At 42.1% G+C, this 27,736-nt stretch overlaps 1 protein-coding gene across 2 annotated transcripts in view; it reads right to left on the bottom strand.

Moving 5' to 3' along the window:
• The window catches only part of MBOAT1 (membrane bound O-acyltransferase domain containing 1), a 55,854-nt gene that overhangs the window by 8,616 nt on the left and 19,502 nt on the right, over positions 1-27,736 (bottom strand). Inside the window, exons 2-9 of one of the 2 annotated variants that reach the window (XM_009093928.4) lie at positions 24,290-24,435; positions 23,698-23,775; positions 20,302-20,397; positions 10,242-10,297; positions 7,993-8,047; positions 5,122-5,305; positions 3,289-3,481; positions 537-640 (exon numbers count right to left, since the gene is read on the bottom strand). In XM_009093928.4, coding sequence (XP_009092176.3) covers positions 537-640; positions 3,289-3,481; positions 5,122-5,305; positions 7,993-8,047; positions 10,242-10,297; positions 20,302-20,397; positions 23,698-23,775; positions 24,290-24,435 — 912 coding nt within the window. Of the gene's footprint in view, positions 1-536; positions 641-3,288; positions 3,482-5,121; positions 5,306-7,992; positions 8,048-10,241; positions 10,298-20,301; positions 20,398-23,697; positions 23,776-24,289; positions 24,436-26,321; positions 26,340-27,736 lie in introns of those variants that run through there. The other variant, XM_050971288.1, reaches the window with a different exon arrangement.

Raw genomic sequence — 27,736 nt, 5'->3', positions numbered from 1 at the left:
CTCCATGTGCCCCTCTCAGCTCCCACTCAGGTTTCTTGGTTTGTACCTGTTATTTCTCCTACCCTTACTTTTCTCCACATACCAGAGGCAGTTCAGCCCTTGCACGTGTCTGTGCCACTTGTGGCAGCCTCTTTCACTACCACCACTCATCTCAACTGGGCTACAAAAGTGAAAGATTGTTAGAAGCAAATAAACAGAACACATCACAGATGGTGAAGAATCATAGCTGCGAACAATTTACTGACCCACTGAGCTCAGCCTCAATCTACAGTAATTGACTGCTCATTTATTAAATATCTGATATCATTATTTTTAGCCCTCACAAAACTATTTAGAAATACAACCTGTTTAGAATACAGAGCAAGAGGAGGCCTGTGAGACAGATGCATTGTATCTGTCCAACAGATAAAATACAAAACCTCTTCGTGCTAAAGAGGAGCAGCCTGGTAGCATAGATTTCCTTTCAGTAAAGCCCTTACCCATTACCATGCTCATTTCTGTATAATTATGCCAATGCAGCCACTCCTGTATCTCACCTCAATGTTCCAGATATTCAAATTGGACAACAGGTCCCAGCGGAAAGTGCCTCTCTCATCAACTCCACTGAATCCATAACCAGCTGCATTGTTGACCGCATCTGCTGCAATGTCAAAGCAAAACAGGTCAAAATCAGACTGCTGGAAAGACATGTTTTCTTACAAGTCAGTATGGCACGAAACAAACATTCAAGACAGCTTTGTAGGATTTAGCAACCTCTATTTCTAGGAGAAGCTTCTTCTTTGCAAAAGGGCATTACTATAAGGCTACACAAGGGGAAAGAGTAGTTACTCCTTCTGCAGAAGAAATAATAAAATAACAATGAATATAAATTACTTTTCCTATTATTTGGCCTTTATTATTCATCTGAGACAGATATTACCATAAAATGAATGAACAATTTTCTCAAAAGGGCACCTGGATGTCACAGCATTTTCCAGAATTCAAAAAAACCTTAATATCTTAAAGGCATGCTTATTATTTCTATTAAGAGTTCCAACATGGCTATGTTAATTAAGACTGTCATTCAGAATTCTGCAGACAAAGCCTTTTGCTAATCCTGCTGCTGAGTGCCTCACTAAAGTGCCTCAACATCTCTATGAACCAAATATTGAGTAACTTCAGTTACACATGTAGCTACCTTACAGCAAGTAAAAGCCTGGATAACAGTAGGCATTACACACTGATGCACTCTTGTCAACCACCTCCCTTCTCAGAGTGCCTGGGAGTCACCTCATCAGTGGGTCTCAAGATTCTGATTTCAATGTGCCCCTGCTAGAAATAGCTACTTGGAGTACTAAGAAAACAGAAGGGAGAATTCATTATTGTCTCCAGATCACTAGTTGCAGCCAACACTGAGGATCATTGGAAGAGAGAGGGAAGCACAAATACAGGTTAGGCTTTTCCTTCCAGGTCATTTACAAAATACAAGCCTGGTTATTCTTTAAAAAGGTCGGCATTTCTTCCCCAGGATTTTACTTTGTAAATGCTGTCAGTATAGGCACAAGCTCATGGAGAAGCCCTAGTGCACAAAACTACGGAGGGAACCTAATTATAAGCAACAAGACTAACAATAAATAAATAAACAAGCAACCTTCTCCAACCTGATACTTACTTTTTTTGTTTTCCGCTTTTCTAAATGAGATCGATTTTACTGATGGAAAGAAAGCTCTCCATGTTTTTTATCTTCTCAGGAGATCCTGCCCAATCTCAGAGACTGGAGCTGCACATAACCATTGCCCCAGAGCAGTGGACTCCTGGATTTGCTCCTCCTTACTCCAAGGGTAGCAGGGACTAAATAATTAGTGTTTCTTGGCCAAAACCAAGAAACCAGGAATCATGGGATGAGCAATAATTACATAGCATCCCCCTTGGCCTTTTGCTTCCCAGGCTACTGTCTGTAGAGCATGGTGTGAAGCACAGAAAAGTCACAACTGTGCACCCTCAAGCTGCTCAGGAGCACGAATCTCCTCAAGCTCCGCAGAGCTTCGTTTCCCTGCAGACTGGAACAGCTTGGGCTGTGCACGGCTTTCACAGCTCCTTGCTTGGAGGCACTCGGACCCAAAGAGGTTTCAGTGACAGCTGAGAGTTAGGTTTGCAGCCAGGTTCCCAGAACTATCCCAGCGAGAAGCGGAATTTTCTTTCCATGGGTCTGGGCGGTGCAGCTCCCACACTACAGCGACAGCGTGGCTGTCCTGGCCTGAGGACAGGAAGCATTTACCAGCCCGTTTCAGCAGGGCTTTTGTAATGCCCTGGGCCATGCCACCGGGAGCAAAACTGGGAAAGGATATGAAAAGGATAAAGTGCCTGCTGTTCTGCTGCCTGGATTTGGGATGTGAATAGATGAGGCCTCACCCTCCACTATGCAATGCATACTTTTCTGCTAACTGCCTTATTTGTAAGACATTTCTAGGGCCTCTGCAGCCTGCTCTTGTCACAAATACAAATTCAGTTTATCTCTTTAATAATGGCCTTCCAGTTAACTATAGTGCCAGAAAAAATGGAGGCAACAATTTAATACTGGATCCCACAAAAGTAAGTTTGTGAGCAAGCCATTCTTTATCTCAAAGCCTTTCCCATCCCACACAAGCCAGTCCTGGCTGCCTTCCCTGAATCTGACAGCTTTATTCCCAGCAGTTTAATCACAGCCTTGCAATGAATCTCCCTGGCTATTTCAATCCCATCTCAGTGACACCCTGCTCAGTCTCAAGATATGTGCATTCCTTGCTGGACTTCCAGGATCTCCCTACACACAATGTCTTCTAATACCAGCAAAAAAATCCAGAAGATTTTCAGCCCGGCCTAAAGGATTTGACTCCTCACACATAGATGGTGAAACATGACTTGTAAAAGATGAAGGTAAAATGTAAAAAGATTTTTTTGACCACCAGTCTGACTGGCTCCTAAAAGAATTTTTTTCCCTCTTCAGTGAGCTCTCTTACTTCTCTCCCTTTTCCTTGCAGACATTTTGGTCATTCCCAACACTTCCTTTGCTCCCCACAGTTCTCCCATCTTTTCTATGGACTGCTCAAAGACAGGGTGTGTACAGGACCCCACAGTGCTTTAGAGGCAAGGCCTAGCATCAGCCCCCCAACAAGCACAGGGTCCACTGCCTAAAGGAACACATCTCCCACATGAACTACAGGTCTAAGGACAATTTTATTTCCCCCCTCATCCCAGGTTTCAGACCTCCTTCCCCCATTTAGGAACTTATTTGCTACACATAAAAATACATAATGTAGCCAGACTTACCCAACGTCCATGCAAAATAATACTTTGGTTTTGCTGCCTGTGTTACAACATACAGGTAACCAAGTCTTGACAGGAAGGGAGTTTTATCAAGAAATTCGTTATCAATAATGTATGCCATAGGAAAGTTCTTGGTAAGTGTCAAGAATAAAATGAGAGATACTAGTGTGATACACAGCTTGTACATCACTGCTCCCTAAAAAGCACAAACAATGAAACATTTATTAGAAACATTTTCTTTAGGGGAAGAACAAGGCAGTGCTCCTGACACACAGAAACAATGGGCTTCAAGAACCATTAAAGTTACCAGTGACAAAGTTGATACTAATTAATTTAGAAGACGTGACCAAGAGAAGGCCAGAGTCACAGCTCTGGTTTAATTTGGTTTACTGAACTACCAGTAGATAGGTAGGACAATCACAAGTCAAAATCAGTGATGAACTTCATGACAGACTCTACATCAGTGTGCGGAGATTCTAAATTGGGAAAGGAAACAAACCAAGCCCTACAGCGGAACGCAGAAATCTTCTCTAAATGTACTGTGCCCTCCTGGAACTAAAGACTGGGTTCCTCCTGGAAGCCAAAAGCACTGATATTCTGTGCAACAGTAGGTCTGACTACCTAGCTACCACCCAGAAGTCTTGCTAAAAATCATTTGTCCAAACAGAGTTGTGTTGTTACAGCTCACTTGTACCCACAATTCAGGGTATGTGCTCTGCCACAGGTTTTGTATTCCAGCTCCCTAGCTTCCTACACACCATTATTGACAATCATTGCAGTACTTCAAAGCTTGTTTGCAAATACACACCATGGGTAAACCCTTCTTGATCCAGGTATAATTAAAAAGTAATCTGGCACTTGGATACCATTTGAAAATTGACTCATGTTCTCAAAAGGCTAATAAAAAATGAAATATACTATTAAAACAACCATGTATTTTTTATCCTTTTGATTTTTGATCTATTTTTATATATTCTCCAAATTCTGGAACAAAGTAATGTGAAATTGGTTTTTATGCAGATTTTAATACTCTCTCCTGAGTATCCTCTATCCTATATTGCATTCTCCACAATAAAGGCCTTATTTAACCTCCGTTAGACTAATGCAAAACAGAAGTAACAACACTAGGGTCAGTAGAAAGACAACTGTGTGCAACAGGAATCATTATACAAAAGCACATGCTCAACTTCAGAGGATACATTCTGCACACAGTCACAAAACCTACACTTTCTGTGCCACCTTAAGAGAGAACATCGGAACCTCAAGCTACACTATCGTGCTTTACAAAAAGGCTATTTTCTAAGAATATTTTAAGTAATATTAACAAAACTATCAAACCAGATCAGTGTTAAAACTATGTGAAAAAAATCTTGAGTCATGTTAAAGTGTGTAAAGTGTACTCTTGCAAAGCACCTGGACAGGCTACAGTTTCTGATTAGCAGTGATTCATGTACTTCTAACATCTCCTGCACTGTGGGGGAGATGTGACTTTTTTTGTTTGTTTTTTTTTTTGACATTTCCTCTTCTGTCTGGAGCTGAACTGCAACTTGTCACAGTCAGAACCTGCATCCCATTCCCCTTGCTGCACAAAGGACACCCATTAACAGCTGACCCTTTTTGCATGCCAAAACCATTTAGCAAATTCACTAGCCCCTTCACCCCTGACCTTGTGATAAAAACAGCAGCCACTGACAGAAAAAAAAACAACTCACTGTAACCTTTACTAGCAAGATAACCCAAAACTGGTTTTTCTTCTTAGCTTTTAATTATGAGAATCATGTACAAAGTTGTACTTTCCTGCCCCCTGCAATCAATCTTTGTCATTTTAAAACTTACAGTTGGAGAAGGATCAGGAAGTCTGTCATAACCCTTCTGCTTCCAGTTCACTTCTAAGAGTTTCATGTGCACATGCCTCCCTTCAATGAAGGCGATATAGTCCTTGTAATTGCTGCAAGGCCCTGCTATGATGCTCATAAAATTGAGGAGATAACTTAAATACTCCAGTAAAGAAGGCCTTGACCTGTGAAAAATCAGCCACACACAACAGAACAAATTAAATTTAAAAAAAACAACAAAACAAGGTAAAACATATCAAAGGCTTTCACCGATGTTTTTTGTTGCACTGTCTGCCTCAGTCCTCACCCCTCTCCTACCCATTTCCACCCAGCTGAAAGCTCTCTAGATCTGTTCTGGGGAAGATAAAACACAGCCTGTCATAATCTGGTGATGTCTGGTAGATGGCAGTCAGAGCAAAGGTAACATCAAAGTGCTTAAACTGCAGGTGAACTAATGCTAGTGATTTGAAAAGTTGTAATCTTAGAAACTTTCTAGCTAAAAACAGTAATAAATTTGTCCATTTCGGACAGGTCAGCAGTACCAGGAGTGTGAAGCTGGTTATTGGTTTTGGACATCTGTCCAGCATGTCAGGGACCATACTGCCTTGTTATACACACCACAGGGCAGGGAGTCTCTAAAACCGGGCTCTCAGTCCTGGGAGGAGCTCTCACCCTCCCTTCAGTTCAGCCTTTTGAAAAATGGGAAGTGTCACATGAGACATACAGGAAGAGAATGAATAAGCACTCTCTCCTACTGTTCAAATAAAGGAAGTAATTGCTTGTATTGCATCATGAACAGGAAAAGGAACTAAGGGGGGAAAAATAACCAAATTAATTGAAAGATGGCTAAAGATGAAAGTCATATTATTTTTTTTCCATTTTGCAAGTGCATACCCCACCAGTTCCTTCTGGGGCTGTACATTTGATGTAAAATTAAGAAGATCCACTGCCTTTGCTACAGATCATTACAATGGGGAAAAAAAGATGCAAAGGCCTCTCAGCAGTAGTGTAATTTGTAAATTGTTGGGCTTGGGGTTTTTATGTGGCAGAAGATGCCAACACCCAAACTGTGGGCTGTGTTCTGCACTGCATTAGAGTGAGTGCTTTCCATAAATGTCCTAATTGTTACCATTCAAGTAAACATGGAGGCCTCAGATGAGAGCACAAACTTGGGCACAGTGCTTGAGGGCTCTCCTGCCCAAGACACAGATGGACACGCATAACCAAAACACACTTAAAATTCTTTAAGACTAAAACAAATTTCTAGCAGAAAAACTAAGCAACAGTTAAACATTTTCTGTTGCCTACTTCTATTCTGAAGTGGAATTAGTTTGAATAAACAGTTAGATTAGCAAGGATTTTCTGCATTCACCCTACTGGTTATTGTAGATGTTAGTGCCTGAATGGTATGTTCTCTGGTGAAAGCATTTCACAGAAGGTTGAAGCAAACAATTTGGGGTAAGAGTCATCTTTCTGTCCTGCAAAAACAGGTCCATGATGTGGGCTTCCTAGCTCTACAGTAAGATTAAAAATAAAGTCATTAGTTTCAACTTGGGTTCTGCACATGGTTGGGTGGGGAGACATGAGCAATGCACAAAGGAATGTACAGAGGATGAGTGAGAAACAAAAACAGACCAAGAACAGGAGGCAAGACAAAAGGCTGTATCACCAAAGGGGATTTAAAACTCTTCAGTTATAACTTGTCTGCCACTGACACTTAAGCTATTGGCATCTTCTTTTCTATTATGAACTCATCTACTGTACAAGAAAAAAAACCAAGCCTGTTTAGTGAGAATTTGACTAGCATTAAGGGCTAGGTGCAGTTAAAAATTATGCTGTGAGCTTTAAAAATACACACTATGGGGTCACAGCTACCTACAAGAGTTTTGCTTTTCAAGAAATGACTCCCTTACTTTCTGAAGTACATAGGCAGGTTTTCTGATGGCTGAATTGTCTACCTTGGAAATTAAGGAAATAATTTCCTTGACCATAACAAACATATCATGGAGAAAAATAGATATGGGTCTAAGAGTAATTCTGTAACACTAATTCTTCATTTAAAAAAACAAACAAAACCACAAAAAAGCCCAACAACAACAAAACACTCTCAAATTCAACTCCGTGTTGCATTTGTATTGAGAGAAAAACTAGGAAAAAAAGGTGCTCAAAGAAGTGCTCTCTCCATATGAAAAATTAGAAGTTACATAACACAGAGACCTAGGAGTATCAATATTATGGAAGGAGACCAAAAAAAATAAAATCCAGCATTCAAAAATTATGGCAAAGGAAAACAGCACTTGAACTGTCAGACTGAAACTAAAATGGATTTTTACTGTGCAGTGGATTGTTGACAGGGGAGGGGTAATTACTTGGAAAAATAGCACATCACAGATCAGATGAAGATAACAGCCAATAAGTCTGTATAGGATAGTCTTAGCCTGAATTTAAAAGAGTTAATACAGCAAATATACTCCACATGCCACAGAACAAGTATATTTAAGTATATTTATGAGACATTGCCAAGTACTTCAGTGCTTTACTGACCAGCATAGGTGATAAAGGCAGAGGTCCTGAACTGAAGAAAAAAAAAGAACATAAGGGAGAAGGTATGTTTGTTGTAAGGAGGGTAATGACAGCAGCATTAGAAAAACAAAACTTCTCAAGCAAATAGAAAAAGCATGTAGGACTTTTAGTATCTCATGGACTGGAAAGTAGCAGGAAACATTTCCATGGCTGAGCCACTATGTTGTCCCTGACACTGTAATGAAAAAAAAAAAAACAAACCCGAATAAAAGAACAAATAAAAACAACCTAAACAGTCAACTTCTTTGGCAGAACTTAGACACAAATCACCAGATAATTACATCCTTACTTTACAGCAAGCCGATTTTGCTCAGCAGTGAGTTCCTCAGCTTGTCGCCCTATTCCTGGAAAGAAAAGACACATTAGATCTTTCCAAAAGACAAACAGTAAAAACTATTCCCAAAGCCTTATGCTTGCACTCCACAAATAAATTTCTAAGGCCATAATTTCAAAGTTTTTTTGTCACAGGTGGTTTAATACATCTCAATCCCTCACTTCTATGTCAAGTTCTACTATACCTCTTCACCCAGTTCCTCACTTCATTCCCCCTTTCTCACCCTGGCTACACTGTCAGGAAGAGCAGCCATAGCATTCCCACACACACAATGGAAGTGGCAATGCCACCAACCGGCTGCGACCCCCAACAGCCTCCACAAACTGTCCTGGGCTAGAAAAACCTCTGTTGCCAGAAGCTGCTGGCTCATTTCAGCACAAGCCTCCCGCTGGCTCCTTGGTGAGAAATGGAGCATTTCACAGCAGGAGGAGTGGGCAGGGGAAGGCAAACAGGCACTCAGGGAACAGAAGCTCCACTGGTGTGAACGAGCAGCCGAGCTGCCTGCTGCTGGAGGAAGCCTAAACATCCACATCAGCAACAATCTGGAATTGTACAAGGTCCAGACTGGAAGGGTGACCTCCTGTTGAGTGCACAAGACCTTTGGGGCCAGAGGTAACGCACAGACTGAATGTCCCAGGAAAACGGTGGAAAAATCTTGTGTCACAACCAGTGGTAAACAAATACTGCTTGTAGCACACACCTCAAAACCTTCAGCCTAGAACTTTAGCTGCACATAATGCAGGGAATCCCACTGGCTTCAGCAGAACTACAGGGGATGAGTCAAAGCACTTGGTGTGGGGCATGTGCTCAGCTCTATGTGCACAGCCCCAGAAGATCAGGGGCTTGGCACCAATTGACACTACTGTTCTAAACATACTGGCCATAATTACCAATACAGACACAGCACCCACATCCTAAAACGACTGCTGATAAGCTGCTCATTTACATTCTCTCTCCACTGTTTCAGTTTGTAAATACTGGGAGGGCCTGAATTTCAGAGAAACAATTAGCACTTAATTACTTAAAGGACTGGGTATTTTGTTTGTCTGTTTCCATTTATGGACAGCTGTGTTAAATTTTTACAAATACAAATTTGCCACTGATGCTTGAACTGCAAGCTGCCTTCATTTGATCAACTGCTCCATATATGGCTGTTTGCAATGTAATGAGCCTTTTCCACCATCATTAATCTGTAGGAATTCTGGTCTGTTTAGAACATTTCTGCCTCTGCTGTTGTCTTTTTCCTTTCTGTCTGGTCGTTCACCTTCAACATCCTAGGTGTGTACCTTGATTGCACATTGCTGTGGAGCTGCAGCAATACCTCAGCTGACTCAACTTACAGAAGCAGATAAGCCTCAGCCAACAACATGGTCAATTAGCCAAGCTTCAGCTGTATCTATTATACCCAGATAAAAACATTAGATTCACTTGTGCAAACCTGGCTTGCAAACAATGTCAGACCCCCGTGTGCCATCACCTAAATCCTTGCTCACAACAACTCTATAGCAAGGCACTTATTCAGTCCTCCACAGCTTGTAAGGCAGTGGGCCTAAGACCATCAGAAATTTGCACTGCAACATCAGTAGGCACAAGCAATATTGCTACTGATGACAAGTGACATTTTTAGCCTTTGCACTGTAGTAGACACAGGCGTTTTACTGGGCAATAATAGTGCTCTTTGTCACAGCACAGCACAAGACTGAAGACAATGTTATTTTGCTTGCAACTGTGCTTCTCTCTGCACTGGGGAAAAGCTACTGAATTTTATCTCTCACAACTCATGGAGTGTATTGCCACTGTATTTATCAGTGCTAGCATATTTTTTGCCAAATTAACATTAATGACTGAGTGTATGTATCATCAGCTCTTGACTTCTGAGAATCGGTAACACTTTCAGAGAACTTAATTGAGATGCACTGTAGCATCTAAACAGGAGATACTGGTACTAGCTAATATTCAAACTGGGCCCCAAGGAACTAGAATACCCAAAGGGGAAAACAGTTGTCTCTGATATTGCCAAGACAGTTTGAGCCTAAAAACTTATCAAACCTTTAAGTTTCTCATTTTCCTTCCTAAAGCATTTTTCTTCTTCACTTGGAACAACTCACTGAACTGCATTCATTCACTCTATAAATCAACCATAGAATTCACTGGTATGTAAAGCCGGTCTTCAGGACATGGGAAGAAGAGATTCCTTTTCTTACCATCATGTAGCTGGCATGCAAGTGTTGTGATCTTCTGTGTAATTATCATCAGCGGACTATAACAAAGACAGAAACAACAGTTACATGTCTTGTAATACAAATTATTCCCAATTTTCTCACTGAATGTCTTTATGCCTTTAAAAGGCATAACTGTATTAGCAACAAGTGGAAAACATCCAATTAAAGCTGAAGGAGGCACTCAGGCATAAGACAATTGCCTGGGTTCAAAACAACCCCACAGTAACTTGCGCTGGAATTTTTAATTGCTAAGTGCACACAAAGCCTTATTTTATATCTCCCTATCGTGCAGCAGTGCAAATTGTACTTCAGAAGAAATCACACCACCAGGAAACACCAGCTTCTGCAGCCCACTGAGTTTCTTTTCAGGCAAAGACCAAATTGAAGCCCCATACAATGCAACACTAGAATACAGCAGTGCTGCTGTAACCCAACTCTGGCTCTTCTTACTGTTTGTTACTCTCCTATTGTCTGTCTCCTCCATGCCCTAAAAAATGTTGACTCTGCAGATACAGATGCTTATTTCCCCACATGAATAGCTCTATCAATTAGGACTGTGTGCAAATACCAGAATAGCTGTCAGCACAGCAGTTTCCCACTTGGTTATTGACCATGCCTCTGCGTTGTGAACAGCCTGTAGAAGATACACCATCCAACTGGGAGGGTATGGGCATGTGGGATCTGGAGCCCCTGGAAAAAAGAGCTGGTTGTACCTGAGCCAGGCTTGCAGCCACCCAGCAGCTCTGGTGCCAACTAAACATGCCACATAGAAATAGCCACTACTCCCAGTAGGGTCACTCATACTTCCCACAGCCAGCTTTACAGAGCTTCTTGGCACTGGAGGCAAATGTGAGCTGCTGCAGCTAAGGAATGGGGAAAAAGACTAAACTCAGCTTGGTGACATCAGGAGATGGTTCCCACAAGGATAAAGGACACAGCCAGGAGCATTTAGAGGAAGGTAAGAGGAAAGATGGGAGGAAAACCATGGGGACAGCTGACCAGTTCCTCCATCAACAGTGGCACCCTAAACACAAAACCTGGCGCTGGACATCTGCAGTCTGGAAGGACCCATAGCAGGCAAAGCAAGGGATGAGCACCCTCTCACACTGCTTCTCCCTATCTCTCTGCCATGGGAGACAGCAGCACAAGTGCCCAGATCTCTCACAACAACAGCCACAAGATGGGAATGGGTGATGAGGATACACCACTATTTTAAAAGCATTAGTTGTGATGAATGTATGTAAAACCAGACCCACAAAAGAGATCTGTCTTCACTGAGGATTAATACAATGGCCTGTTTCTCCATTTGAGAATAAATTAACAACATGAACCAGATGGAGGCTTCTGTTTGAACACAAATGATGTCTTCAACCTGGAAATGAAAACTTGAGTTTGTACACATTTATTTAACTATTTACACAGTTTGAGCAGTATATGGAACTTTTTTAAGAGACACAGATGATTGTGCTAAACATTACAGCTGTTCATTTTAACTATTGTAATATATTTTCTGGAACACAATTAAAGAAAAAAGTTGAGGGTGGGGTTTTTTTGTTTTTTTGGGTTTTTTTTACTTCCTCCACTGCATTTGTCTCACAGATTTCTCAAGGTAAAGAAAAAAAAGTGGAATTTACATTCAGTGATGTCTGTCTAAGACAACAGTCAAATACTTATTTCTACAGAGATTTTCAAGAGATTCTGGACCATCCTTAACTAAATCAACCTACTGGTTACAATCAAATGTAAACCCAATGGCTAAGATAAACTGTTTACAACCTGATTATCCCACTAATATAAATCAAACAGATTCTCAAGAAAATTCATGGGCTGAGCATGGTAAACACACAAATACTGGCAAAAGACATTCTTTCATTTTAAGTGGTCTTTTTTTTAACACTTAATATGGTTGATCTTTTCCAAGAGTCCACAAGTAATTCTGTGTAGGTAAATTGCATTTTCTACCCAAAACCAGAACATGCAATATCAGCCAATTACTTAATCAGAAACTGCTTTTATCATTTCAGAAGTACCACTTGAACTGCCAATTAAAAAAAGTTTACACAAAAAATTCAGAATAGGCTTAAATATACACAAAACTTGAATACAATTGTAACAGAGGGGTTGGTACAGCAGCTTTTCTTGGGTCACCTAGATCATTGATAGTACCCAAGGAATGGACAAATTCAACAATGACTTTTCACCTTCCAGTAATATTGTCAAACAGTCATTCTAAACTTTATTCCAATTAAGCTTTCAAGAAAAGTGATTTATAAGCTGTTTTTACCATTATCTTCAACATCCTGTTTCTCAAAGTAGATTTTCCCAGACAAAATTTAGCTTTGCTTTCAAAGATACATAAATCCTAATCCTTTAAGCATATGAAAAGGCAGATTTTATTTTTGATCCTTAAGAGAGACAGAGGCTGTCACTGAATCGAGCAGTTTTACTGAAATGAACACAAATTTTTATTTTGAAAGTGTTTGACCTTTTTAGCTTTATGGGGGAACATTAACACTTGTTTCAATGTGCTTCAATTTGTTGCATATGTTTCTTATGGCAAGGACTTCACGCCAATATTGAAGTGGGTAACTTTAAACCTCAGGCTCTGAGCCAAAACCGTTTGACTTCAAGTGTCTAAATTTAGACACTTGTCTTAGACAAGGCCCCCATGGTAAACCAGAGAGAACCAAAATGCAAACAATCCGAGGGCAGCAGGAGTAAAGCCTGCACTGAAGTCATACTACACATAAACACAGAGGAGAGAGCCTCTCCTCATCTATATTAGGAAGTCATTGCCTCATTGATGGCGCATTGTAAGCCAACAGAACAAGTCAGCCTTTCCTGCACTTTCATCAGAAAAGATGGACAGTGTTTCTCCCTGAAATCTCCCAGCTCCAGAGGAGACAAGGGATGACAAAAGTGACATGTCTGTCAGGGCGAGTGGGAAGGAGGTATCATTAGATACCTCCTGTTCTCCCTCCTGACATCATCATATTACGTGTCATACGTATTTTCCAGAGTGGCTGGAAAGATGCCCAGCAGAAAAGGACCTGGGGGGGTGCTGGTCAACAGCCAGCTGAACAAGAGCCAGTGAGTGCCCAGGTGGCCAAGAAGGCCAATGGCATCCTGGTCTGCATCAGGAATAGCATGGCCAGCAGGACCAGGGCAGTGATTGTCCCTCTGTACTCGGCACCGGTGAGACTGCAGCTGCAATCCTGTGTTCAGTTCAATTCAGAGGACACTGAGAGGCTGCAGCATGTCCAGAGAAGGGCAATGGAGCTGTGGAAGGGTCTGGAGCACAAGCCCAATGATGAGTGACTGAGGGAGCTGGGATTGTTTAGTCTGGAGAAAAGAGGCTGAGGAGGGACCTTATCATTCTTTACACCTGCCTGAGGGTGCAGCCAGGTGGGAGCTGGTCTCTTCTCTTGAGCTACACCAGGTGAGGTTTAGGTTGGACATCCAAGGAAATTTTTTTACAGAAATAGTGATTAGACATTGGAATGCACTGCCCAGGGAGGTGGTGGAATCACTGTCCCTGGAGGTGTTTAAGGAAGGACTGGATGTGGCACTCAGTGCCATGGTCTAGTTGACATGGTAATGTTTGGTCATAAGCTGGATTTGACAATCTCAGAGGACTTTTCCATAATTAATGATTCTGTGATCTCTTTTCTACCCTACTCAGGAATGTGGAAAACTACTGTAGAGTGGCAATGGGATGACACACACTAAATCTTTCACGAGATAGTGTCAGGTATCAGCCAACACTTCACACAGAGGGTAAGCAATGTTTCAGGTGAACAAGGAGCATCTTCCTCCCTCCTCTCCTCCTGCCCACCATTCCCCTCTGACTTGATCTCAGGGGGACCGTGTCTATGCTGCAGAGCACAACAAAATGATGACATTACTGGAACCCTCTCTTAAGGGCAGGGAAGGGGAAGGGAAGAACCATAAATTCCTAAACATGTGAGTTTTGATTATTAAAACTTTGAAATACCAGAGTATTGAATTGCCATTTCTATTCAGCCTCTCAGGCAAGCTGTAACTTTAAACAGCAATAAAACATAGAGTAAGTTAACAAATAACTACAGCACCATATTGCATATAGTCAACTGTTTCCAACATGGTACTATTTTAACCCTTAGACTCTACTGGAAAAAATCAATAGTGCTAAAAATAAGAAGGGAAGTTAACAAAATTATAAAACTCCCAATCCCTTTTCTTACTCCCAAACTTTGTGATGCACAGGATTTTGGAGGGGAGCAATTAGGTTGAATTCAAAAAGGAAATCTACCGACTGCACTTGCACGTACAGATGAAGCACAAGGACTTATCCCTAGGAAGGAAGCATTTGAAATAAAACACATTTAGAAGCCTAAACAGCTTGCAATCCATCACATTTGAACACCTACAGCTTGCTTTGCAGCCACATGCTGAGTGGTGATTCCACACCCTCTCCACCTGTCCTATTAAGCACTGCAGTTACAAACTACCACAGAAACACAGAATCTGATTTATGTGTGGTGTGATTTCCCCTCCCTTCCCATGTTTTATGTATTGGCTATGAGTTTAATCTCGGGTTGTAGCTGTGCAGTACCTCCTACACACAAACCATAGTGGCCAACTTTTCATTAAAAAAAAAAAAAATCAAGAAAGTGACCCAGGAACAATTTTATTTTTCAAGGCATCTAACATAAGGTAAAGACAGCTTTGGGGTTTTTGTTTACCTCACATTAGATGCCTTGAAAAATAACACAAGACTAAGATGCAACCATTTACAGAGAATGCTCAATAGAGGGGTTTACTCCTCTAAATAAACCTTCCAAATGAAAACATATCAGTGAATATAATTTTTAAATTCAGCTTGCCCCAAGGCAATAAATTTGCCAGAAGCACAGGCCAGTGGAAGTACAGATGTTTTGTTTGTAGACTGCTGTGGGGTTTCTCCCCGCATCACAGGCTGGCCTCTGCACGGAGCAAGTTTCGCTGCTTACGAGAGAAAACGTTTTCCAAGCACAGTCTGCTTGACCTTAGGTAATCCCGTGGAGAAGTCTGGCACACGCTTGCTAGAAATAGTTTCCACTGGCCTGATTTCACTAAGAGAGGAGGTGGAGTCAAAAGGCTCATAGCAGACAAGACTCCAAAACAGTGAACATGTATTTCAGGGTTACCTCTGCAGCGCTGAAGCCGTGACAAGAAGTTCACACAGTCACACCCTGCTGTGACAGTAACCATCGCTGACAAGGGGATGGCCAAGCTGGCAGTGAGCTCGTACTTTTGCTTTCAACAGTAAAAGGAAGAAGTACTGAAATACATCAGAGGGAAAACACTTCACTAAACAGACTTGCCACCTCCAAAGCAACTTAAACAATTTCCTTCATGTTGCCTTTGTGTGTGTCTGTGTGTGAAAACTCCCAAGCAGTATTTCCTAAGCCTTCATGGTAGAAGCATTTCACTTAAAAGAGTGTTTACTTCTGGAAAAGTGTCCAGGGATGCACTAGATGTGTGGAGCTCTCTAGTAGTGATTGCCTGCTTGAATTCTGCCTAGTTCCCACACAGCAGTTCTTGCAGAGCTCCTGTGAATCCAATGGTAACTGATCTCAGGGCTGTTTCTCATGGACAAGCACCCAGCCAGGCAGCAAAGCAGCAAGCAGGCATGGAAAACAGACTGACCCCCCCTTACTCACCCTGCACCTGCACTGCTGCACTGCCTCTGGGGACCAGCTGCACACCAAGGTTGCCCAGCACTGCAGGAACAGACACTGCAGCAATGTACTGCATGGCATACATTTAGAAGACAAGAAAATAAAAATAACCAACTGAACTTGCAGGACCAGACAACATTTCTGCTCTGTGTTTTCACATGGTAACATCTATCTTTGCTTTCATCAGCAAATGTATTTCCCTTGTGAAAAACAGCTGCTGTACTTTTATTCTTTCCTTTTGTGGTTGAAACTAGAAGCCACTCAGAGAGGAAAAAGCCAGCAACAAAGCACTAACTACCCAGCAAAAATTCACTGCCTGAAGTGACACTTGTTACTGAATCATCTGCTTCTATATGTGGCTTTTTGAGAGGGCTCTCTCAGTGATCATCCCTTTCTAGGGGGTTTGCTGAGGATTCTGCCTCTGCTCTGCATTTGGGATAGGGTGAACACAAAGGTGGTGTCTGGGAAGTGATGTCCACCAAAGCACTTGTGTAAGAGCTACAGATTTGACACGTGGGGAGGAAAACTGCTCAAGTCTCCCAGATACTCCAGCTATGGTCTCTCTAAGACCAATCTCTAGGACAAGATTGAAAACTGTGCCACTGTGTGTGGTGATCTTCAAAAACTGAGTTTCTCTTCTGTAAAGAATGGCAGCAATAATCACAGAATCATTAAGACTAGAAATGACCTTTAGGAACACTGAGTCCAACTGTTAAACCATGTCCCCAAGTGCCATAACTGCATCTTTTTTGAACACTTCCAGGGATGGTGACTCCACCACTTCCCTGAGCAGCCTGTTCCAATGCTTGGAAACACTTTCCATGAAGAAACTCTTCCTAAAATCCAATCCAAACCTCTCCTGGCATAACCTGAGGCCATTTCCTCTTGTCCTGTCTCTTGCTATATGGGAAAAGCGACTTACCCCAGCCTTGCTACAAGCTCTCTTCAAGCAGTTGAAAAGAGTGATAAGGTCCCTCCTGTTCTCCAGGCTAAACAACCCCAGATCTCTCAGCCACTACTCATATCTGAAAGAAACTCCCATATGCACAACCATTCTCCCACATTTCACTGCAATATTAGGAAATTTTGCTTAGACACTGCAAGAATTCAAAGAAAAAAAAACTATATGATATTGTTACAGTTTTTATAAAGTTGTATAGGCAGGCAACTTACCAGCATAATCCTCTTAGCATAAAGAAGAAGAAATAAGAGAGAAAGAGTTAGGATTTAGTTTTTCCAGGTACAATGTACAAATGTCATGGCAAACCAAGCAGAATAAAACATGCATGTGTCTCTCAAAAATTTGATTTGAATTAAGGGGGAAGCACAGGAATCAGTTACTGTACAATTAGTGTTCAAAAACAAATAGGATTTTTGAGGAAGTAGTAAAGAGAAAATTCCTAAATTACATCATCACTTATTTGAGAAATTATATAACTGAAAGAAATTTGATAAAATGCATACACTTTTTAAAAAGTAATTAAAATTGAAGTGCAGCAAGCTGGAAATTCTTTTCCTTAAAACCTGGCAGTATTAAATAAAAAAATAAAAAAAAAAACCCACAAGTTTTTCTTTAAGTACTATGCAATACATGAAAAACTTAAATCAAGAAATAGCTGCAAGCAGCTTGAATACAGTTTTGACAGTGGGATTCAGTGACCTTCCCTTTGCAGGAGTTAAGAATTAAGAAGTCACCAGCAGGTAAGGAGGCCCTTATTTCTCATTCTGTAACCTGGAAGTCATATGCCACAGCTTGGGCTTTCATTTTCCAGTTTGTTTAAGATATGACTCAAAAGTTACCTTGCTCTCTCCATCTACCCCTGCATTTTACAAGCTCTGTTCTCAAAATGGGAGGGCTCCAAACAAATAGCACAACCAACTATTAGTAAAAACACCCCAAAAATGTATTTGCAAGCACACTTCAAAAGGGTTATGCATGCAAGTTGTTCAGTGCACCAGGCAGGCCAAGAGAGGACATGAGGGATGCTGGCTTTCAGCACTGCCACTGGGAAACACTCAGTGATCTTCTGGCTCGTCACTTCAGGGACACTTCAGAACTGACTTTGGAAAGCTGATGGCAATAGAACTGGTTATGTGCCAATTTGATGTGGATTAAAACTTCCTCCTTGCAACCAGATATCACCAGACTCATGGGGTACTGAAACCTCAAATGCAAGCCAGCAGCTGACGGGGTTTTTTTTGCATCTTAAAGATTCCCCCAAGTCCAGTGTCTTGCCTTCTCAACTTATATCTCCAGCCACATTCACCCAAAACTGTGGGAGGCCAGAGGGAGATGGGCACAGCTCCATAGTTCTGTCTCACTCATTTCTGAAACCCTGAGGGAGAACTTAAATGCCATCCTCCCAGCCACACCCTGTCCTAATGATTCCCTATTGCCACATGCAACAGATGGGGAACAATCCAATATGGGAGAACGAGCAAGAGGAGGCTCAGTTGCTGCTCATACATGGTAAAACTGTGTCCAGGGAGTATATTTTGTCTCTCTGGGTCATCACATCTGTTCAGGTGTGTGCAAAAATCTTCAATGGACACACATTTACAGCTGAAGGAAACAAGTTTTAGGACAGATTTATGAGGGTGATGTGGGTTTCAACAATCTGGATTGCAAGTTTTTATTAATGCCACTATAGTATTTGTATTTGTTCTTAGCTTTTAAAATATACCATGAAGGTGCAGTTCATATCCATAGTACATTTTCCACTTGTTTACTACTTGACAGTTTTATTTTTGACTGAAGTTTAGGAATTGGTGTGTACCTTGAAGCATCAAGTCAAAATCAAATAACAGAGTAAGTTCAAGCATTATTTTTTCACTACCATTATTATCCTCAAGCTCATCATTAAAGAGGAGTAGTTACTTTTTCATCAAGGGAGCAGAGAACACTACATAATCCATAACAAACAACCACCATTCCTATTCTTTCACCCCCAGTCTCAGCTGGATCTTTATTAAATGTATTCAGAGAGAGAGAGCTGATATGCCTGACAGGGCATTTCTGAACACAGTATTCAGAAAATGATGATCTCTCACATTTCTCTCTCTGCCTGTTTCTTACACACACTGAGCAATAGCGTTCCAATCCCATTTATAGCCTTCTTGGTATGTCATGCTCTTTGAGGACATGCTTTTGTGTATCAAAAGAACTGCAGAAAAAACTACAGAACAAATTTCTTTAAAAATATAGGTTCCCATTACTGTAGCCTCCTTAATAAAAAAACCTCAGGATTTTGAGAGAAACTTCCCCTCCACCACCAGAAGTTTAATTAAATGCTGAAACCCACCACCTCAAAGAGAGAGACACATGCACAAAGACAGCAAAAACTTTCATTCTCCTACTCTGTGCCTGTAAGATGAAAGAGACTTGGAAGAGTCGGGTAAATCTTACTGTGCAAGTTTACAGAAATTTTTCATGGCATGTCACTAATTACTGTGCCTTCAGACATTCAATTAAACAAGTGGAATACAGATTAGCACGCTGGTTTCAAATCACACAAAAGCACACCTTCCTCCCACTAACAAAGCGCATAGGGTTGGTTAGCTGTCTCTATCTTTGCAAAGCACCCTCCACTGCTTCTCTGAGTGAAATCAGAGACTACAGTGTGCATGAAAACCATTTCACACATAGCACAGCATACAAAAAGTTGTGCTATTTAAGCAGCAGCCACAAGCTGGCCCCATGAGAGAACCAGTGCTGACAACCTGAGCTGATCTCTTGTTTCTCTGCCTGGGTTACTCACCCAGCTCCACCAGCATCTCACCCCTGCCCAAATCCTGCCCTCACATCCTGGAGAGCCTGGGCTCGGAAACACCTTCCCAGCTGGGGCTTCAAGGTAAATCAGAATGGGGGAAAGGAGACACAGAGCTGACAGCTGTGCCTAGGAAGCTGGAAGGAGAGCAGCCACCCTCCCTCTCAGGGCAGAGCACCAGAGAGCAGAGCACCAGCCAGGTAAATCACTCCTACAGCTCCAGGGAGAGACTGCCCAGCTTGTCCTCCCAGGCTGCTCTGCAGGGAAACCTAGCTAGCTAACTAAGCTCTACCTTCCCAAAAAAAGAGTAGAAACAATGAATCAGTGCAAAAACCATACAGTGCTTATTCCTTTAAAAAAAAAAACAAAACCAAAACCAACCAAACAAACAAAAATCAAACCAAAACAAACCAAACCACAACAAAACCCCAAAGATCCCAACAAAAGCCTCAGAAAAAGCTTAAGGGAAACAAAATTGCAGGTGCTCCAGAGATAACATAAAAATTATTCTTACAGCTTATTGAAATCAACTAACACTGATTGGCAAGGGAACCAGTTTGCAGACTCACTCACCCGGAAAAGTCTGTAGTGAGAATACCATAATGAAATATGTATATCCGGCTGATGTGGCACAAGGTGAGGTATCCCATAGCTACAACAAAGGAGTACCTAAAAACATAACACACAGAACACACAGTTACCAACACAAGTACCAGCAAGAACTAGAATCACTCAAATTGGGTTGGGCTTGTTTCAGTTTTTTCAGATCAGATTGTTAAAAAGTCTGGAGCTATGCTACAAGACCTGGAAGAAATTCTTCAAGGGGGCTGATGGTTTTGTGTACCCAGCTGAAACCTTACAGAGGTGTCTCCTCTTTCTGGGGGTAGGGAAAGATGGAAGAAGAAAAAGGATCAGTTCAAGTTGCAAAATTGAATTTTCAAAGCTCCCATCTTCACATATTATTTTGAAATTTCTGTCCAACTTAAGTATTTGAAACCAGACGATACTCAGTGGATAACTGAAGTTATCCACTGCATTTTTGTCTGTAAATGTTCTTTACTTACAACTCTTCCTCAGATCTAGCAAAGACTAAAATATTTCAAGCATAAGGTATTCTCTCTCTCGTGATTTTATGTAAAGGCAGAGGTTGGGACATAGCCCAACATTTTCAGCACTCCATGCTGAAGCACACCATCTTCCAGAAAATTCATAGAATCAGATCGATTGGAAAGGACCCAGAAGATCACTTCAGAAACATTCTTTAGGTAGGATGTGACAAATTCATTCTGTGTTTCGAGATGATTGCAAACTTCTGTTGGGCAGGGCACTAGCACGGTTCTATCTCAGCAGCTGAACAGTCTGAAGACTGGAAATATTGCAGTGTCTGCATGGGCTGATGCAGCCTTTCACACAAGTAACTCCTGCCTGTTTTTACATGAGCAAGGAAGAGGATTCTGGGGAGGAAAGAAGTGGATGGATGTTTGGAGACAGACTGACACTTGAAGCAAATTACACCATGCAATGGAGAGCTGGGACACCAGAATGAAAGGCTGGCACCACATGGACAGGCCAGGACCAAGTCTGCTGGTGTCCTCCATAGCTGAGGTTATTAATCTGTGATATCCATGCAGGGCAGAGGAGGCAAAGACCAACAGAGCACAGAAGGAGATGGCACATCCTGCGTGCCTGGTAGGGCTGAGCCTCGGGGGCTGGTCAGCACACAGTGCCAAGGAGGGTCCTCCCCAGAGCCACGAGGGCACCCACCACAGGGGAGAACTAAAGGTGAAATCAGACAAGAGGATCAGGCAGCAGACAACTGAAAAAGAGCCAGGCCTTTGTCAAATTATGGCTGGTTTTAAAAGAAATGAGTTTTTCCTCCCTGGGGGCTAATAAGCTGCAGTGTGAGCGACAGTGATGGATCACAAGGCAACCTGCAGGTCATGTGGCCCACAGCAAACAGCTGGATGAAAGGCAGACCGAAGGGACATGACAGATTCTTCAGGAGATTCAGAATAGAATTTATCGTATTTTATCTGGGTCAGGCATCCAGTCCTGCCTCAGCAAGGTCCTTGGGTTCCCCTCTCATCAAGGGAGAATGGCAAGCATCCATCCAAAGGCAAGTCAGACATGTAACAGCAAGAGACAGGATGAAGGATCTGAAATAAGCCCCCGTGCTGAGGTGTAAAGCACTTAGATTGAAACAGGGGCAAGCAGGGAGAGATACACTGAGCTCTGCTGCAGCTGGGAGCATTTCTGATGCTGGATTAATTTGTCCATTTATAGGCCTTGAAGGCTAGCAGCTTCACCAGAGAGCAAACTAGCAAAAAATAACCAGGGAAAAGAGAATGGAGGTTAAATTATGCAGTTGATTTAATTTGTTCTCTTCCACTGCGTTTTTCTGGGGGAACACAGAGCCAAGTCTTGAAGCCCCACTCTGAGGGATCTGTTTTCCTGTAGGAACAGGTCGAGACCTTAAAGTGGCCTTGTTCAAGCTCACTCTCAGCTGGTTTGAATACATTGTTACCTTGCCAAAATTAACAATGTGGATGCACTTGGAGTCACTCTGCTATGGCTACTAGAATACAGTAGAAAAACCCTAACCCAATCCTCCCTCAGCACTCCTGAGGTTTTTGAGCATCCATGTTGGATGGACATTTCACATTGACTCAAACCAAGACATGACAGTCTTGCAGCAGTGGGCAACATTAAATGAACTGGCTTGATTTGTGTTTCAGCATAAAGCTATTTTGTTATTAGCCACTGTGGCTAATTGGCTGAAGGGGAAGAGTGAGGGGGTTTCCCGTTGAAGCTGTGTCCTTTTCCTTATCCCCACCCCAACTTGCCTGGGAAGATGTAAATAACTAGTGGGTGATTCCTTTGTGGACTTGGTTCTTCTGATCTACAGCCGCTGTCTCCTGCATTTGCCTCAAGTGACAGGCAGGGACCATGACCAGGAAACCATAATACAAATTGGTAACACCTTTTTAGTTCGGTCTCTGGATGGCATTTCTTTAACAAACATTGTCCAATTACCCTTCTTTCTTATGACATTATTAATTATCTCTAGACTTTTGGGCTTTGCACTCTGTGAGAGGGTAGAAAAAATACCTCATGAATACCCTGTCTTGCTGGTGCAAAATGCTAGTAACTGCTGTAGACAGGATTGGTTTTTACAGCTCACATTTCTAAATAACATTTAAAAAATCATAAGTGGGGTTCCCATTGGGATATTAGAGAGGGGTCTCTTCAGGAAAAAAAGGAAGGTGAGAGGATTATCTGACCATCAGATTCTCAGACAGCCCTGGCCTTGAAGGCAAGTGAAGAAAGGGGTTTCCATTCCCCAGCCCAGATTTATGTGGACTCTGAGCCTTCAGCAGCAGCTACAGAGACAGCCAGGCAGGGCAGAGACAGAAAACACCTGTCACACACCCAAACCATAGGCTTCTGCTTTAAGCAATAACAGTTCTGATATTTTCTACTTTTTCACAAAGCCCAGTACCAAAAGCAAGACCTCATTTTGTGGATCACTAAGCTAAGCTGCCTCAGTGACCTTATTTGAACAACCTAACTCAAGAATAAGTGGAAAATACCTAAAGGCCAAACAGCAATAGGGAAAACACATTAAAAAGGATTATAAAATGCAATCTGGAAGAATACAAGACCAAGGAGAACATGACTTCATTATGTTTAAAAAAATCAAAGGTTTGTCCATAAATTATTATGCCTGCAAAAGTCAAATTCTGAGGCCAGCAATTTCATAGGAAAATGCAATACATCAACCCAAAAAACCCACAAATTGAGATTACAGCTGCTTCTGTAACTCCATGAACAAATCTCCTGCAAGTAACTGGGAAAGAAAAGAAGGGAAGGAAAGAAGAAAAGGTGGTTCTAAAAACTCCTCATGGTTCTCACTCAAAGCAGAGAAGTTATCAGAGGGGCAGCTGCTGCCCTGCAGCCACATCAGCTCACCTGTGGATGTTGGGAATACTCGCCATATTCATAATGCCATAGTTCATCATCACCAGGACAAAAAGATGAATGGAATACCTTGAAGACATCAAAGTGAGTATTTAGATAATTTATATTTTACCTGGAAGTGCTGGCAGTTCAGAGCAAGAGAATATTTTTCCATGCAAACGACATCAATGTGATGTCATATCAGGGTACCAGTAAACATGGATTACCACAGGACATCTTTATAGCCTGACTATCCAACACAGACTGATACTTATTTAAAAGATATTATCCATATGTTTAACTGAAAGAGCAGGCTGGCTCAAAGTGCACATTGAAGCTGGATACATCTTTTCCAGGAGAGGTATCTTCTCAAAAGACTTAACTTCCAGAACAAACATCACAAATTAAATTAAATACTTCACTTTAAAAATACTTTTATGAGTCACTTTACTTTGAGGGTTTGGAATGGTTATGTTGGTTAGGATATTTTTTTAAAGTAGCATTAAGAGCCTTCAGATTAAAATGATGTAATCCAAAAGAGCTGGTAGAAAGTTTAAAATTATTTTTTACCCAAGTCTTGTCTAAATGGTGACCAAATACTCACCACCCAAAGCAGAAGACAGCAAAGTATATTCCAAAGAGGGTGGCAAATGCGTGGCGAACAGCGGAGCTGGCATGGCTGGGACTCAAGTAAATACGAAACCAAAATGCAGCCAAAAGTGCAAACAGTTGACAGGCTACAAAATTGATCTGTAAAAGACAAGCAAAACAAAAAACTGGTTTGATTCTTGGAGGAGCAGGAGGAGGAGGGGGAGGATTCCCTCTGTTCTCAGGACAATTAAGAGCAGAGGTAAGAGAAGGGGAGGAAATCAGGGGCTAGGAATCTTTCCCTTCTCAGCATTCTCGCTTGTGAACTCATGTGGTAACCTTTCTCAGCCAGTGACAGAAGGGATCAAACAGGCACACAGCCTGAAGCAGGAGCAGATGAGGAAGGTCAGGCTCCAGCTACCCCAGGGTAGGGCTGGGATCTGGTGGTTCTCCCTCTCCTCTAAGGAAGGCTCTGCTCTTCTGCCAGGCTGGCCCAGGTGCAGGGCACATCATTCCCCTTCTCTGTGCTCCTGGCGAGAGGCAGGGGCCAGGAAGCAGTCTGGGTCTCTGAAATATTACCCCAGTACCTGACTCTGCCCCATCCCAACACAAAATCAATAATCCTGATGTGACACTGCTCACTAGCAGTGAGAACAGGGCAGCTGCCCAAGCTGAATTCCTCCACTCCACAGCATCTTCCACACAAACCTTCAGCTTCCCATTATTTGTGGTTTGAGTGCAAAGAAAACAACTTTGCTCTACCATCAAGCAGACACCTAAAGGAATATGCTTCTCAAATGTTCTTTGGCTCCTGCATGTGAACATCAGTCTGGCCTCTCTGCAAGGAGGTATTGATGGCAGTGGGAGCACAAGACATGCAGAGGGCAAACAGTGCAGGAATAGAGGCTGCTCTTGTCAGACACAAGGACAAGCAAAAGCTTCAGTGTCCTCCACAGCAAAACTGACATCACACTGCCTTCTTCAAGTCACCTTCTCTTCGAGAGCCTCAGCAAAAATCCCAGAAGTCAGAGGAAAGACAGACCAAAGAGTCAAAACAGAGCCAGGAGCTGTCTCTAACTGAGCAAATACACCACTGGGATACAACATCCTTAAGTCCAGCCTGGACCCTGGACAGCTGGAGGTAAATTCATTCATTCAGTCACATTGTCGCAGTCCTGGTTTTTTGTTTTTTTCTTTTTAATCTTTTGGATTTTTTTAAAATCACCCTGAGCTCTCCAGCAGCAAGTCATCCCAGACCAAGCAAAACTAAGCAGGCTGCAACATTTAAGCAATCACTTGGATTAGAGGATTATCCGAAGCTATCAGTCCAGGACAGGATAATACATCTCGCTCGGAAATGCTCTGACGTGCTGGCTGTCCAGGGCTGGTTGGATTCTGCCAGGCTTCTTGTAAAACACATTTACAATGTGTTTAACAAGATACTATAGCCCCAAAGTGCTTTTATTCTGGTGGACTATGTCCAACATGGTGTTGGCTGTTCATGAAAATGCTTCCATTAAAGGTTTGTTGGCTTCATTGGTGCAGTTGCTTTATTTCAGTGATGCAGGCAGTCATGCAATAGAATAATGCAATAATTTAAATATTTAGGTATGCTGAATTCTAGTTGTTTGGAGCAGAGACAATATCAATTTATTTCTTGCTCATGCAAGCAACCAGCATTTATAATAAACAGTATCACAGAATAATAACCAAAGCAAATAATTCTCATTTTTAGTGCAAGACCTATAGAACAAAAAGAACAAAAGAACAAATTTGCACCGGTCTCACAAAACCCAGATGCTGTAGTAGAAATCCTGAACTTGTCTGTCACCATAGAGTTACATTCAACATGCTAACACCTTGCTCCCAGCCTTCCACAGAAAGAGGTGCAGCAGAAACCGCTGAAGCCCCTGCAGGGCTGCTCTGATTGCATCCTTTCCAAGCAAGTGGAAGAGCCTTCAGTTTAAAAAGATGTAATCCAAAAGAGCTGATGGGAAGTTTAAAATTACTTTTACCCAAGTCTTGTCTAAATGGTGACTAAATACTACCACCCAAAGCAGAAGACAGCAAAGAGGGTAGAAACTGTCATGATTCTCCTTCAAAGGGAGAAGACTGATGGGTGCCAACTCATCAGTGACAATCAGTGACCCTTAATCCCCCCCATCCTGCTCCAGCTTAGGGCCACACTGGCACATCCAGTGCAGCTCCACTCTGTGGCATGCAGAACTTCTCTGATCTGGTGTAAAGAAGGAAAGTGCAAAGGCTCACAGCAACTGATGTGGTTGATTGTTTGAAAGACAATACCCCCCTCTGTGCAGCACCACTCACGGAAACTTTACACCAGGAAAAGCCATCCCGATAAGCAGGCATTTGTTTTTTTGCTTTCACCCGGCTCCTGCAAGCCCAGTTTGAGATGTTAAGGATGCTGGGATCTCAGAGGTTCACACACACAGCATAAGGAAAGTGCAAGATCCCAGAGCAGACACACTTGTAGCATTATTTAAACAGCTAAGGCAGGGAATGACCGTGGCAGCAGCAGCAAAAAAGTGGCAGAGACTTCATCACAAGCTAACATCCAGCAAAGGACAGCTCAGCAGCCTCATGTACATGTGAGGCTCATGCTTGCCCTGGCCTTTGAGCATGTGTTATCTCCACTGTCACACCTTCATTTTGTTTGCAAATGAACCAAGACAATTAACCAAGAGTCTGTTCTGTTTTTGCAAGGGTCAGTGCAAAGCCTCGTAGCAGGTCAAAAGGTCGCCCTTATGTTTCAATGAGTTTTTGGTTTCTAAGGGTTGTTCCTGCACAGCAGCCAAACATCACAGACCCAATGCACTCAGCAAGCAATAATCTGGCAATAGACCAGCCTTGCTCTGTTCTACACTGTGGAGACTCTCAGTTCAGTCAAAGAGAATTCTCCCAAGCTTCAGGCCTGGGAAACTTAGAGAGGAAGAATGAAAACAATTATTATCTCTCTTTGTGTTCAGGTTACTTATAGATATGTACCTTCAGAGTGTGCTATTCACCGTTCACCAATGCTACACAAGGGAATAGAGGGATGCAACAGCTTTTCATATAATCTCCTCTATTTATTTATTTCTATGTACCATTTTAAACACATGCAGTGTTCACATGCATGCACACAAAGGCTGACAGGTCAGCTGACAGTGACTTTACTGCATTCCATTTGACATTAGTTTTATTATTCGTTCTGCATACTTAAGGCATCCAAGTAAACAGATCCCTAAGAATTTATCAAATATTGTGCTGCATCACAAGTGAACTAAGTCACAATTTCCTTCCTTTCTCTTTCCAAAGAGAAAAGGATTCATACTACTCCCTTTTGGTTATTTCCACTGTTGCTAAAAACACTTTATAAACAGAAAATTCAGGGCTTCTGAACACTGATGAATGGTGTCCAGGCAAAAACAACACGGAAATAAAAATTATATGCCAATTAACC

This window comes from Serinus canaria, chromosome 2 (genome assembly GCF_022539315.1).
Source record: "Serinus canaria isolate serCan28SL12 chromosome 2, serCan2020, whole genome shotgun sequence".
In the NCBI taxonomy this organism is placed as follows: Eukaryota; Metazoa; Chordata; class Aves; order Passeriformes; family Fringillidae; genus Serinus; species Serinus canaria.
Note: the sequence above shows the minus strand (reverse complement) of the source record. Positions and strands in the feature narration are given on the sequence as shown.